Source organism: Chionomys nivalis, chromosome 2 (assembly GCF_950005125.1).
Source record: "Chionomys nivalis chromosome 2, mChiNiv1.1, whole genome shotgun sequence".
NCBI classification, from domain to species: Eukaryota; Metazoa; Chordata; class Mammalia; order Rodentia; family Cricetidae; genus Chionomys; species Chionomys nivalis.
This window is the reverse complement of record NC_080087.1, coordinates 133,792,665-133,808,266: the sequence shown is the minus strand read 5'-3', so window position 1 is coordinate 133,808,266 and position 15,602 is coordinate 133,792,665. Positions and strand designations below refer to the sequence as shown.

General features: G+C 49.3%; 1 protein-coding gene across 4 annotated transcripts in view; it reads left to right on the top strand.

Annotated features, from left to right (window-relative positions):
• Window positions 1–3,209: 3,209 nt before the first annotated feature.
• The window catches only part of Nrp2 (neuropilin 2), a 116,978-nt gene continuing 104,585 nt past the window's right edge, over window positions 3,210–15,602 (top strand). For all 4 annotated transcript variants that reach the window (XM_057753711.1, XM_057753703.1, XM_057753693.1 and 1 more), the window contains exon 1: window positions 3,210–4,106. In XM_057753711.1, the coding sequence (XP_057609694.1) occupies window positions 4,034–4,106 (73 nt within the window). In that variant the 5' untranslated portion in view covers window positions 3,210–4,033. The remainder of the gene's footprint in view (window positions 4,107–15,602) is intronic.

Here is a 15,602-nt window from a genome sequence, read left to right as displayed (position 1 = left end):
GGGCCGGCCCTACCCCAGGTCAACTTTCAGGTGGTTTCCAAGTAGTCTAGATCCATGGCTTCTCAAAGTCACAAGGAAAGCCAGGACACCCCTGCCATTCGAGCACTTCAGTGGATATGTTCTTGGTGGGGCTCTCCAGAAATCCGAAACATCAGACCCCATCTGAAAAGTGTTCAAAGAGGAAGTGTGAAGGGAATAATTCTCCAAATATCCTTCAATAGAGGATATATTGAAGGCTGTTCAGTAAATGTCATACATCAGAATTATTGTTCAGTTGGCCTATGGGTCTTGGAAACAGAATCACCTAAAATGTGTGTGGGGGAAAAATCCATATGCCCAGAAAGCCTTCCAGACTAAGGGAATCCCAGCTGCAGGAAGCTCATGCCCAAGGACCTGAAGTTTTAACACCTGCCTTCTGTGAGTCTGACGCCCCCCAGTTTGGGACTGTATGGCTGGGAATACCCTAATGTCCCTTAAGGGACAGCCGGTGGCAGCTTTCTTTAGCATCATCTTGAAATTTTCTTTGTGTTCCCCCAATCCACCCTCTCCACCAAAGGAATGTATGCTATGGCTCTCTATTATTTTCCACAATTAAGGAAAATCATATGAGCGTCCCAGGTGAGTGAGAGACGTGGTGAGGAATCCCGGCTTCACTATTAGCTGTTTGGGCCCAGTTCTGTGTTTCTGTTTACAAAACTATCCAGGACTTTTCGTAATCTAGAATCGGGGATGCGAATGCACACGGAGAACTCTGGAACCTGGTTCTTCAACCACCTCTAGTTAAAGCCATACCCAAGGCAGCAGAGATTCTACCCTAGATAAAAGCAGTGTAGACAGGCCCCAGCCAGCCACAGCCACATGGGTTCTGCTCCGGAATCCGAAGCGAAAGCAGTTCTAAGCCGTCCAGAGACCATTGAAATGTTGCTCAGAGTGGGCCAGAGGAGAGCAGCCTGATTCTTGAACTTTCCCTGCTCTGCCGAATCCCTTTGAAAAGGCAGGAACTCATCACCACGTGTAGAGGCCTTTGGTGGCATGGGCATTATTTATTGAGTGCTGCCCCCTAGAGGATTGGAAAAGACCTGGCCACTTGGAGTCCCCAGAGCGGGGAACCAAGGCTTTCTCCCTGAGGCCATCTGCAGAAAATGAGGCCTTCATTCCAGAGGGCTGCAGTGAGGTCTTACTTGAAGACACACGGAGGCTCCCAGAAAGCAAGTTAGCGCCCCCTTTAGGACACCTCTGAAAAAAACGAAGCTTCTTAATGACGGAAACATGATCCTGGAATGGAGCACTTAAAATTACTCTGACTTTTCCAAGAAGCCTGGAGAACCCTGGAAGTAGCCAGATGGGGGTCCTCAAGCCTGAGGCCCCAAGACCAGCAGTCCAGGGCTGTCGTCCTGACGGTTTCCCAACGCACTTTGGTTTTCTTTCTTTCCCGTCTTGTCCATTCCCCTTACCTACACCCTCTTTGTAGTCGGGGCTGGACTGGTTTGGTATATCTGGAGAGCAGTGCGGGCGGTGACACTAAGTAACTCTTTCCTTGCAGGCCCTCTGAGTGCAGATAGCGTTATTTGTCCTTAGATTAGAATTTTGGCAGCAGCTCAAACTGGGATCTGTGTTTGAGGTCCAAAATCCAGGCTTCCCCCTCCCTTCAACAAATAATTGGGACTAGGAGTCGTCTTTACAATTGGACTTTAAACCAGGAAAGTAAATCTGGAGCTTTTAGTGATACGGATTTTTCTCGTAAACCTAGAAAAGCAAACAGGGAAAGGGAGAAAGAAGAAAATCAAAAGGTGTGTGTGTGTGTGTGTGTGTGTGTGTGTTGCTCTCTGGCAGAACTCGGGGGGCCTCTGACACCTGCCTTTGTCTTCAGGTATCTAAGATTACTGCCCTGTGACACTCAGTCTGCGGACTCCCATTGTAAAATTCCCTCTATGGCATCACTCAACCAGTGGCAAGCCACTTCTGATTCGATTTTGTGTGGGTTTATCTCCATGTAAATAACAGTGAAGTGCGAGGTACCTGGATGTGATCAACAAAACTAATGGCAAGTCCTGATAAGGAAAGAAATCACCCAGAAGAATCCTCAAGTGCAAACCAGGGAGAAAATGGTATAGTTAGATGTGCGTGTTTTTTGACACCCAGACTTTATATTTCTTAACCTGCAGGCTACTAGGGAAGGGATGGCAATGTCAGCCAGGTGTGCCTGGTGAGGGTGACAGTCGGGGATCACCAAACCACCCTTAGAAATAAAGATGCGAGTGTTTCCCCCAACTGTTAGCTTACAAGCACACGATTAGACAGTTTTCATGCCTCCACTTAAAAATAGTTACCATAATGCTATTTTCTTTCTGTCATCACGGTGACCACATTTCCTTGGGGAAACATGAGCAGAAGTAGTTACAGTGGCATTTCCAGAGGCCTTCATCTACCTGTACTATGTGCTGAAGCTTGGGGGTGTGTTGGGGGGAACAATTTTATTGCCTGGAGAAAATTTTTATTGAATAAAATCGTTCCGCATCTTAAGATAACTACAAGTTAAGGGCGCAGGGGTAAGTAAATCCTTACCCAGGTAGCAGAGGAGTCTGTTTGGGACACAACAAAGGATCTGAGTAGTAAACACAGGAGTGTTTGGGGTTTGCTTCAGCTAGGGCTGACAGTGTGTGTCGCCTCCACGCACTGCTGCCTCTGGGACCACAAGGCTGAGCCGCGAACTGATCCCATACCCCAAACACAGTCCGCCATCCAAACTCCTCCTGTAACGCCATTGCAGGTGGCATTGTGTTGAATTCTGCATGTGTGGCATCAGAGTTTAGGAATTTAGGAGGAACAAGCATTTCCTGGGCTCTGCGGAGTTTCCCACCCGGCAGGGGTAGCGCGCCCTGAAGGGAGGGCGCTCCTTCCTCGGGGTGTGACACACCCGCAGCCCTGCACAGAGGTGCGCGGGGTGGGGAGGAGACGCGGGGTGGGAGAGGTGCGGCGGTGTGCGAAGCACCTTAACTTTGATCGCGTGGCCGCGGGGTTGTGAGCCACCACCGCCCCGCCCGATCTGGGTGCCGCGGCCCTCGGCTCTGCGCCGCGCGCCTCCGCCGCTGCCTCTTTAATCAGGAACACAGAAGGGGCGGGCCCTGAGCCGGCGCGTAATCGGATCTCTCAGCCGCGGCTCTGACATCCACATGCTGCTCGGCCTGAAAAGGCGAGGGGGGAGCGGGAGGGGAGGCAGAGGAGGCGAGCGAGGCATCAGCCCGCAGCCCGCCCCCGGCACATCCTCTGAAGAGCAGACACTCGGCCAGCCGCTGGGCGAGGTGGAGGTGAGGGCGGGCGCCAGCGAACTCGGAGAGCCGCGCGCACACTCGCGGGCGATCCCTGCCGCCGCCGCACCCGCAGCAGTACCAGCAGCACCGGCCGCCGCCGCTTCCTGCCTCGCACTCCCCTCGAGAGACTGGCCAAGCGGGTGTAGCTGCCTGGGGTGGCTCCCGCTAAGGGAACCGGGCGAGGACAAGAGCAGGCAGGCTAGCTGCCACCCACTCCGCCTGTCCAGCGGTCGGTGTCTCTGCCCGCGTGTGTGTCCCGGGTGCTGGGGGGACCTGTGTCAGTTTGCGCCACTGAGATCACACAGCTGCCTAGGCGCCGTGTAATGCACAGGGCAAGTCTTGGCTTTCATTTTTATTATATTACTATCTTACGCTTGGCTTTCGGGAAACCCTCGTGATGTTGTAGGATAAAGGAAATGACACTTTGAGGAACTGGAGAGAACATACAGGCTTCTGGGTTTGAAGAGGAAACCGGTCCCGCTTCCCCCAGCTTGCTCCCTCTTTGCTGATTTCGGGAGCTATCACCCAGTGAGGTGCGGATTCCAGCAAGAATTAAAGGTGAAGACAGACTGGCCACCAGGACCAAGGAGGGAAACGCTGATCATTAAGAGACCTTTGCAGAAGACACCACAAGGAAGAAAATTAGAGAGAGGAAAAACACAAAGACATAATTATACGAGATTCCACAAACCTGGCCACGGAGAAAGCCTCTCTTTCAAAAAATGGATATGCTCCCTCTTACCTGGGTTTTCTTAGCTCTGTACTTTTCAGGACACAAAGTGAGAAGTCAACCAGGTAAGCCCTTCAAAGTTTTTTTCTATATTTTTATGTGGTTCTGCTTTAAAGGCGACTGGTAATGCAGAGAAGCCACGCAAAACCGCTCTGGAGGAGGCTCCCTCAATGCTCAATAATTTAAAGGGAGATCTTTACACCACCAGGGCTGCAAACCTCAACTTTTCTCTCTTGCTAGGAGTGTGTGTGTGTGTGTGTGTGTGTGTGTGTGTTTTGTAACATTTTGGCGGTGTTCAGATGTCACATATGGACTGAATCAAAGGTTTAAAAATACTACAAAGCCTTTGCATTACAGTTTTGGGGATTTTTTTTTCCTGTCTTGAAGCAGAACACATCTCCCTTGAGTTTCTTCAACCTAGACAGTGAAATATAAATCATTTGCATTCCCTCCACTTAGCTACATTGAGCAATGTTGGCTGAAGGGCTTGGAGGGAAAGCGGGACTCTAGCTTTGGTTTTCAGATGTGTGGATTCTTTTCAGGATGGGTGGGTACCTCTCGGAATCAGAGGACTGAAGTTAGCTTACAGCTAAGATGGGGCTTTCCTGTGGGCAGTTGGTGGTCCCCACTCTCTCCGGAATCCATGTGTTTTCCCGGCAAGCAAATCATGTTCTTTAAAAAATTTACTAAAAGATGAAAGAAACTGCATGATCCTGGAAGGTCTCTCCTTCTTGTGAAGTGGTTAGAAACTTTTGAGTGGAATTTGTTCCCAAGCACTGCCAAAAAGGGTGTGTGGACACAGGCTGCAGAGATAAGCACAGTGGGGCCTAGGAGAGTCCAGGGCCGGCTTTTGTGGAGTGCGACAAGGGATACCTCCCTGAAAACAGGTCTCTGGTCTCAGGGAATGCGGTTCTTCCTCCCTGAAATTGCTCCGGGGGTGGGGTGGGGGATGCCTTTCTCTGCTCTGAGACAGTATCAGGAACTGACAAAACTCTTAGCAATCGAGGCTACAGGTGACTGTGGATGGGATTCCATCTACAGGGAAATGATGAGAGGAGGAAGGAGGAAAGGCAAAGACACTTGGAGAAGTGTTTTTCCTCGAGGCGCTTGGGAAGTGACAACCAGCCGCAGTGACGGAACTCACGCTCCACAGCCACCCCGCAATCCCGCACCGTGCTTAGCCGGTCCTGAGGAGAAAGTTAAATGCTTTGCCAGGCTTCTTGTCCCTTCCCCAACACACACCTACAACCACTTATGTGGGAGGTATGTGGGTTTTATTTTTGCTATCTTTTAGGTTTGTTTGTTTTGGGGGGTGCCTTTGAGACTCAAATTCAAGCCTTTGCAGTTTCTTCCCTGCGGTAATTGGTTCTACAGGCATGAGCTAAGGGATGGGTGCAGGTCCGTCCTGGGAAAATTTCTGGGCCTCGCATTCGGTCTTGCCTTAACTCTGAATTCCCAGCTTGAATTGAAATTAAATTACCTCCCACGGACCTGAATGCTGCGTAAATTATGTGTGTGTGTGTGTGTGCGTGCACACACACGCGCGCGCGCGCGCGCTCGCGCGCGCTCCTTGAGAATACCCAAGGTATATTATGTATTCAGAAGCGGACTCCGGTAGGCCCGGGTGTGCGAGTGGGAGCACACTGGCACACACACCACACAGACAACTTCGGGTTCCCTGTAATGTGCGGAGCGGAAGGGGTTGTGAGGACTCGGGGACCATCTCCTATTCCAGATGTTCTCACATCTGTCCCAGAGCGCAGCATGGAGCATGTGTACATGTGTGTGTACAATACCAGCTCGGACCCACTCCTGCTCTGCCACCTGCCTCCCGCGCTCTCTGCAGAGCCCCCTCCCATCCCAATCCCTGGTCTCGCTGCGTCATTTCCAGAGAAGCTCTAAAGCGACGAGTGCGAAGCAGGTCACCCACTAAAAGACCGTGGGCAGCCTCGGACCCGGGATGGGATCCGCCCAGAGTAGATATTATCCCGCACCCCGAAAAGGTGATCGATCACCGGTCACAGTATCAATCGAGCAACTGACTGGTACCCGGAGACCTAGCCCTGGTGGCCAAGGGCGAGGCCAAACTAGACCTCTGACTCACCCTATGTGCGCCCGCCAGGAGTTGGGTTGGTCCCCGGCACTACGGGCGGCAGCGGGAACCTATTCCGAGAAGGAAGTCAGGAAAGAAGGTGGCGAGCACACGTGGGGGCAACTGAGCAAATACCCGGGCAGTCCCTGGCAGCTGGAAGGCGAAGTGGGTACCGTGCACCCGGCTCCCAGACGCGTAGCCTCCAGCCCGCCCGGAGCTGGCGAACTCTGGGGAGCCGGGCTGGGCCGGTTCGGTGCGCCCCCTCCTGCCCCCCACGCTGCACTAGGCGCTGCAAGCTTGCCGCAGCCCCCGGAGAACTGGCTTGTAGAAGCTGAGGGTCTGAGGCCGAAAGGTCCCCGCGCTAGCCAGGCGGGGCGGCAGGAAGCCGGGGTGGGATTGCAGCACCGAGGGCGGAGAGAGCGGGAAGCAGCTAGGCAGCCTAAGCCGCAGGAATGCGCGCAACTCTCACAGCCGCACAGCCTGCGGGAGCACAGTGCGGCTAGCGCCCGCCTGAACACACGAACAGGTGAAGAGCACGCGGCGCGGGAATCCACGTGGCCGAGACGTGGGCGCCCCCCAGCGCTCCCACACACACACCCCCATCCCCCAGAGCCGTCCCTACCGCCGCATCGATTTGTTTGGGCTACGCAGCAGAAACAAAGCTGAATAATCCATAAACATTCTATTTCCAGCAAAAGCAGAACCAAGACTACAGCCTCTACTAAATTTGCCTCCAAGCCGGTCCCCTTCTCCTCCAGACTAAGGACACCCCCGGGTAGGAGCCTGCGGCATTTCCCTGATGCTGCCCAGTGCCAAAAAGTTAGGTCGTGGCTGCGGCTGTCCTCCTCCAGAGCAGGCACTGCAGTCGCCTACTGGTGAATTGTGCCCACCCCCCGCTCCTGGCTGCCCGTGTACACGTGGGGAAAAAAAAAACGGTGTTCACGACCGATGCTTTAGTTTCCCTGATTGATTTCTTTTTAATATCGACACAAGTTAATGGTGACGAGGCGCGTTATGATTAAACGGCTGCCCCCACCCTTCGCCTCGGACTGACTGGGCCCCTAGTAAGTCCCACCAGCACCTAGGCAGCATCAGAGTGGAGGATTCAAGTAAAGACTGTCCCAAGGTGGGCGTTGCGTGTGTGAGGAGGCGGAGGATTAGGCGACACTCTGGGAATCTCCGGGCTCGGGGCACTGGAATCTGCTTTCCAGATCGCTTAACCGATCCTCCCACCCTTGCCGCAGCTTCTGCGGCTCTGGCTAAATTTCTTCTGGAAGGGAAGGAAGTGGACGCAGGGTTTATTGGCCTGGACTGCCAGCTTGGCTCGCTCCCCCTGCCTCCCTTCTCTTCAGTTTCTAACAGAGAGGAGAGCCCCCTGGCGCTAGCCATTCCCCAGCAGCTCCGCTCCACGAAATTGCTGTGGTTGAATGGATCCGCTGGGGATTTAATTCTACCAGGAAATGGCTCGGTCTCTGCTTTGGGTTCTTCAGAAGGTGGCAACTCCCGGACTACGCCCCCCCGCAGCTCCGCGAGACCCATGGCTTGGGGCCAAAAGAAGCCAGACCCCATAACTATCCCCCTTTCCTTCTTACTCCAGGAGAGCTTTGATCTGTGATGGCCTTTAACACCATTGCCATGGACACGGGCTGACTCGGTCAATTCAACCTTCAGTCTGAGCTGAGTGATCAGATAAGAGGTGTAAATTGGCTGTGGGAGACAGGTCCGAGTTCAAATAAATCCACTAAGAGAAGCAATGATAGTCCAAGGGCTTGATGCGGGGTTTGATGAGTGTTTTAGACTGTCTCCCCCAGAATGTTCCATGGCCACGGATGGGTATAATCATTTACAATAAACAGTAAACTCCCGGATTGCCGACGATGACAGACAGTCTACTCCGAGCTCTGGGGACGGTCTCCTGCCCTCATTGAGTAAGTGCCCAGTCACCTTTTCCCCAGAAGCAAGCGCTGGAGGTGGTGAGACTGTAACCAGTTGCCAACTGAGTACACGGTATAAAAGCGAGGAGAGCGCCCCACGGGGCTTCAAGGCAGGCCCTTACTTGTCCAGGATGCGCCAGGTAGAGTAGTGAGGGCCCAGCAGCACCTCCAGTGTGAGGTTTTATGTCAGCCCATGGAGCCGTCAAGCATTCATGGCAAAGTGTGAGATTGGAAAGCTGTCAGGACTGGAGACTGGGCTCTCCGGAAAGGGCCCCTGTTGTCTACCAAAGGGCTCCAGCCCCCTGCTGTTCAGCGGATAGTGGGTACTCTTCTGCTTCTACCTTCTAGGTCTAGGGGAAGAGTGCAAAGACCAATTCCTAGGCAATGAGGCATGAAGGCAAGCAGCAGTAACTGGGGAGGGGGAGGCAGTGGGGGAAGAAACCGAGGTCCCAGATGTTTTTCATCTCATTCAACTCTTCATTAAAGCAATTAAAAGAGTGAACCGACCAAGTGAGGGAGATTCCAGAGCCAGGCTTAGTGATGGTTTCAGAACATGTTCCCCAAAGATCCAGTCTGGGAAGATACAGAGGTGGGAGTTTGCTGTGCAGAGAGCACGAAGCATGTGACATTAAATGGATGGGGCCGAGTCACAGCCACCAAGGAGAAGGTGGCTTTGTTATCTGAACAGTTGAATTTGAGTCCTCTTGGCCTCAAGCAGGTAAGGAAAGTAACCTGGCCAGTCCTTGCTTCCTCAGGCCTCTTCTGTAAACCCCCCCCCCTTCTGATAGGAGTATTGCTCTTTCTATAGAAAGACAAATTGCAAGACTGTGAATCAAATAGAAAAGCCAGATTACCCAGAATCAAATTTACTGTTATTTTGTTTTTTGACAAGCATAACACATTCGAAATTCATTGAACAAAGGAGTACAAAAAAGTGACCTCAGAGGAGTTCATAGTAGCATGAACATATTTGAGGTATTTTCTCATTGGGCTATCATTTGCCAGATGAGGTATCCACCTTGAGTGGCAGATGTGTTTTCTGAGCCCCTGGAGTTAGCCATTGTTCTGTTCCTTCCAGGAAAGAGGACTTGCTTACTGCTAGCTTTTGAAAAGGATAATTAACCCATTTCTGGAAGACACTACAAAAGTTGTGTGTGTTCCATGCCCTCTTTCTCCCCCAACTCTGAGTTCCTACTGCATTTCCCAAGACTATCTGTCTTGTAGAGAAAGGGCCCAGCATTTAACGGTTTCATTCCCAAGCAAGGTGTAGTGGAGTTGGATTCCAGGACACACTGGCCTTCTCCTGTGGCTGGCCCAGGAGAAAGCTTCTAAAGGTCTAGGAAGCTGTCAAGTTTAGATAAGACTGAGCCCTTATCCTATGGGACCTTGGTTGTATTAATAAGGAGAAATTAATTTTTAACCACTGGGAATGTTGCCAAATTATGTGACCTTTGGCAGACCAGCTGTGCTATAAAAATAAATCCCCCATTTCTGAAAATGCTGTTTCTCTCCAGTAGAACAATAACAACGTGGCAGTTGGGACAGAGATGCGCAGGCTGGAGAAGAAAGGGGAGGAATGGGTGTTGACAAAAAAAAAAAAATAAGAAGTCTGTGATGCTATGAAACGTGACTACCAGACCTGAGCGTCCTACCACCCTCTCCCATGGGAGGACTTCCAGAATACAGGAAAGAGTACTAGCCAAACAGGGAGCCAGGGGCCTGTGCGTATGCAGGCGATGGAGAAGGTGCTAAGTGCTTCCAGCCCGCTCACACCCAGTCTTGAACACATCCCTCATTGTTCACACTGGCTGGTTACTGGCATGGGCAGAGAAAAGGGGTATTGAATGGGGCAAAACATTTATCTTTCCCTACATGCCACCAATAAGTGTCATTGGAGTTTGAGAGTGCTGGCGTTGGATCGCTTAGCTTCTCCATAATTGGTAGCCGGCACTGTATTTTAAGAACTCTGTGCCACTAGAGGAGCGCTTAATTGGTTTTTGCCTCAGTTTCCTTATCTGTGAAGGGTGTGTTTGATAACAGTGCCTACCCAGGATGCTGTACCGCATGATATCACGTAGAACGGATGCTTGATGAACCTGTTCTGCTGTCAGTCTTTGGAGACAGCTACAGTGGGGTTAGCCATCTCATGCTCACACACAGCACTCTCCAACAACTCTGGGGGGTCACTGACCCTCTGTGTGTGTGTGTGTGTGTGTGTGTGTGTATGTGTGTGTGTTGTAAGCACCAGTTTCTCTCGTTCACAACGTTCTTCACAGGCCAGTCGCTCCTGCTGGATTTCATCTCCACAAAGGGTCATCTTCTCTTTGCATTCTTTTTCTTCCGAATTCTATTTTCCATGTTCTTGCTTCAAATCTGTCTTTTTTTCGTTCTATCCCCCATCCCCACCCCTTCCATCCTTCCTGACTGGAAGTGTGCTCAGCAGGGAATGCTGTGTTTAAGGCACTGTTTCAAATTTGTAATAACTTATTCTCAGGCTTTAAGTCCCTTCAATAACTGAAGTAAAAAGAAGAAAGTCATCAGAAAAACAAAATAGCTTTTACCCAGCAAGACCCTCAATAATCCCATTTCCCTCTGGGCCTTTATAAAAGAGGCAAGATCTAATCCAGAAAAAAAAAGAGGGGATAAGTGACAATGAAAGGAAAGCTCTTCCCATCTGAGAGAGAGAGAGAGAGAGAGAGAGAGAGAGAGAGAGAGAGAGAGAGAGAGAATGTGTCTCTGGTACCCTGCTCCCAGCCCCCAAAGATGTTCTGATAAGTAGTGTTGGGTTCTGGAGAGAGCTAGTCCTCGAAGAAGATAAAAGGAATTGCAAATTACTGGACCAAACGATCATAATTGTGAGAATAAATGGAGGGAAAGTAAAGCAGATGTACCCTGAAGGCAGAGGAGGAGCCAGCGATAAAGGCACAGGCCAGATTTAGTGGTGAGAGGCCAGTTGAAGACACATCCGAGACTACCCGCAGTGGCTCACGGATGACGTTGTGGTTTCGCATCTTGCTGATACAACTGATAAACAAATATTTGGGAGTTATCTTTTCGAATGAGAAGGGACAGCTAACGATAAACAATCAGGAAAATATTGTGTTTGCTATTGCCAGATATAATGTGCGTTGCCACTGAACTTCCTCGTTACCTAAGGTTAGGGTGTCCTTAAGATGTAGTTCACATCAAGTCCTCCTTGATCTATGCCTGTATGCTATTATCCCAGATGATTAATCTGCCACTTTAAAATCTGTATTTAACAGCAGTTGATATTAGAAAAGGAAGGGTAGTGGCTGGTGTTTTATAATTTGTGGTAAAATGAATTTTTGATATCTGGTGATGCTCTATTGTGATAAAATATAGTTCTACTTCCATCTTAATCCCTTAGTTGGCAAAAGTTCATTGAATCTGACTGTTGGGAAAACTGTGGATTTGATCACATAGGGCTTGCCAAGGATGGGTGGGGAAGGAAGGATCCTTGGCTTTGGGTAGCTGGTGGCGCAGCAAAGTGGATGAGGTCATCTGAACTTTTAAGTTCCTTAGAAGATGCTCATGACTTTGGCTTTTGAGGTAGAGAAGGGAGGGGCAGTCCCTGGCACTCCTGGTGTGGAAGTGAATAAGGGTCCAATACAGGTGAGATTTCCAGCCAAAAAAGCATTCAGGGGAAGAAGCAAGTGGCAGCAGAGACATGCTCACTGTGTTTGTTTAGGGAAGCTGTAGCTTAGAATACATGGTTAGAAATGGTTGCCAATAAAGTTAGAAATGGTGGCTTGGGCTTAATTCAAGACCCAATTTGCAAGGCCAAGAGTTCAAGTTTCATGTGGTAACCAAGGGGGAGCAGTTGACATTTCAACCTAAGCTTTAGTTCATCCAAATAACTGAAAATATATTTTTATTAGCTCTCCCTCCCTTCCTTTGGTTATTGGAGATACCTCAAAATTCTTCTTCTTCTGTTTCCCTTCCCAAATGTCTGTTAAAATGGTCGGGATTTGTAATCCCAGATCTCTCATCAATGGCATCAAACCTGCATTTGCAATGAGGTCTGGAAAAGAGCAGACATAAAGACAAACTAATGATGTTAAATCTGCTGCCCTATTGGAATTGCATTTGTTTATGATATAAGGTGACATATAACAAGGTTACCATAGGTGGCATGATTCGAGGTCAGGGGAGGCAATCACGTCAAACCCACATTTTCCCGACTAAGTGCCTGGTCATTTTTAGCATCCAGATTGAAGGGGAAGAGGCGTGCCAAAGGCCCTGCTTCAGCCCTGTCTCCCAATTGTGTCCAAGGCAAGCTGAGAGTGTGGAACAAGAGGATTTGCTCTCTTTCTCCCTGCCTTCCATACACACAGGCTTGCTTCCTCTCCTGCTTCTGGCTCCGTGTCTCCCTCCCTTCCCAGATGGTCCTTTTATTCAGATTGTGAACTTTATCATGGCAAAGGTTCCAGGGGATTCTCATTTGCTGTGCCTTCAGGAGTGCATTGCTCACTGCCACCGCCCCATAAATTGAGTAGATTACACTCCCTCCTAGTTGCCTGAGGAAGTGGTCAAACGGCCGGCCACATTCCTGGGCTGATGGATTGGCTCATTTCTTCCCAGCTTAAGCCAAGACATGGATTTTATGAGACTGTTTTGTGACAGGCTGAAGTCACTTTGAATAAAGCAGCATCTCCACGAAGCTTATCCTGAGTCAGTGGGCAGAATTTGGCTAAAAGCCCAAGCAAAGGACGTAGATGATCTGGATGAAGGATTTGCTGCTGATGCTCTTGGTCTGAGTCTTTGTGCATCTCTGTTGTTGACATGCTCACACAAGGAACTGTGTCTCCGTAATATTTATAAACAAGCAACCAGAGAGCCAGTTAGGAAACTCCAGTCGACACAGTTAACATGATGAAGAGAGACAATCAACTCTCCATAATGCAGCTTAGCTATGCTCAAGTGGAGGTCCCAGCGTTTGTTTCAGCTTTACCAAGTAAATGGAGCAAAAGGTAACACCTTGTAACACCTCAAACAGTGACTTGTTGTCTTGGAAGGAAGTAACTCCTTTGATTTTGAGGTTGCTTTACAGGTTATAAGAACTTTCCCTCAACTCATGGCACAGCCTTTGAATTTTAGAAGTAGAAATAACCTTTCAGAGGAGAGTCTCAGCATGGTCCGCTCATTTACCCAAGCCCCCCCAGCTGGAGAGTGGTGAAACTAGGTTTGATTACGATTCCAGTTAACCACCCAGAAACAGCAAGTGATACGAGAAGGTTGCAACCTCCTGTTTAAGTAGGGGAAGAAGAGCTATGAGTAATTAGGTGGAAACAATGTTGTGGGATTCAGGGCAGGATGGAATTATGTTGTGAGTAAAGACTGAGTTGTAAAAAGTTTCCAAGGGAAGTGATACAGTGGCCCTCAGGTAGATAGCAACCCTATATGCCTGCAAGGAATAGTTCTACACTCCCAGCAGATGCTTGAAACCATGAATAGTGTCCAGCTTAATGGACTACACCTTTTGCTATGCATATGTACTTGTGACAAAGTTTAATCTAAAAATGAAGCACAGTAAAAGATTAACAATAGCTAATAATAAAGTCTAGCAATTACAATTGCATGCCACAATAAAAGTTATGAGGATGTAGCCTACCTATCTATTATCTATCTACCTACCTACCATCATCTGTCTACATGAGGAATAGATGTCTCCAATCTGCCCTCTTGTCTCCATGCCGTGTTAAAAGCACAGAGATCCAAGCTCAGTGGGTTTCAAGCATACCCAGGAGGTCCCAGAGAACCCCATGAGAAATGGGGTAGAGCCTAGAAGCCAAAGTGACTTTCTTAGCTTTCTGGTTCCTTTCCTTGGAACAACCAAGGTGAGTTTCTTTTTCACCTCTGTTGTTCTTTGGTATTGTGGGCAGAGTTTTTATCCAAAGGGAAAGAACATGACAACTACACACCTAATACAGTCCACACCTTGAATTAAATGTATAAAGGTGAGACCCCGAAAGGCTCCACTCAAGTAAAAAATAAGCTTCTCCCCTTGTTTGGCCAATGTCAAGCGTCCACCTTCACTTTTCATGGTAAGCACACACATGCACAGACGCATACACGCTTGCACACATAGGCACGCGCACCTCACTACTCCCAGAGTCGTTCAGGTACCAAGTGTTCCTGCTCATGCTTTCAGCTCCACTAACCTGGGGGACTGACTATATGGTCTTCACCTGTGGTCACAGGACGCCGGTTGCTGAAGCCAACCATCAGAATTCGGATTATTTAAAAGTCCTCACCACAGGGGCCTGGAGAGATGACTAGTTAAGAAGACTTGGTGCTCTTACAGAGAGGGTTCAGGTTCAGTTCCCAGCACCACATGGTGACTCACAACCATCTATAGCTCCAGGAGAGTTCCGGGAGATCCAGTGCCCTCTCTGACCTCCAAGAATCCCATCTCTCTCTCTCTCTCTCTCTCTATGAGTACTATATATCATTACTATATATATGAGTACTATATATCTCTATGAGAGAGAGAGAGAGAGAGAGAGAGAGAGAGAGAGAGAGAGCCTGCATACATATAGGCAAAGCTCTTACACATATAACACATATAAAATAAATAAATCTAAAAAAAGGCAAAATTCTCCTCACAGCCTGCTCTACGTCTTATCATCAAATTCAGGCAATACCCTTTTCCTCTAAAACAACTCCAATTAAATTTCCTAGATGTCAGACTAATTTGTAGGGTTCTTCTGCCATTTTCTAATAAGTCCTAGAAATCAACTATTACCAAGGAGCTCTGTCTAGTTCAGACTCTCTAGGAGGGCCTAAGTGGAAAGGTAGGAAATTCTTTCATCTTCAGTGGTGCGGATTGTGGGGTAGAGGAGTGGGGGTCAGGTAGAGGACTGGGGTTTTAGAGGGGTGGGGGGAGGTTGGGGGAGGAGGTAGGGAGAGGTGGAAGGGAGGGGAGGTAGGGGATGGGAGTGGAGGTGAGGTAGAAGGGTGGGGGAGGTTGAGGGGAGGAGGTAGGGAGAGGTGGAAGGGGGGAGGTAGGGGATGGGTGTGGTGACAGAAAACCCATTGGCAGAGTCAGATGGTGTTTGACTAAGGTGATATGAGCAGGAACGTAGAAATTTAGAAAAAAATATATTTGACATTTTACTTTTCAAATAAAAGTGCGTAAGTATTTACTATGAGGGAAAAGTCTAAACTCTGCATTAGCTTTCCCTTTCCTAGAAGTTGTGTGGCGTAGAGGTCTTTCATGGGTCCCTCTCACGCACTGACCCCTCTCCTGCCGGGCTCACCCCTCAGGCTTCTCACCCACATGGATCTTGGCCCTTCTCTTTGGGAAATGAATTTGCCCGAGGTGAAAGGTATGCACAAAATAGTTGCAAAATGAAATATCTTGTCAACTCACCAAACAGGCTCAGTGGCTTGGTCTTCATCAGGATCTGGGTCCCTCCATGTGTGAGACTGGCCTTAAGGGGTTTGCCCTTGAGTTCAACTTTCTCTCCACTTGGTTTGATGCCTCTGAAACAAGACAGAAAGCATTTATAAAG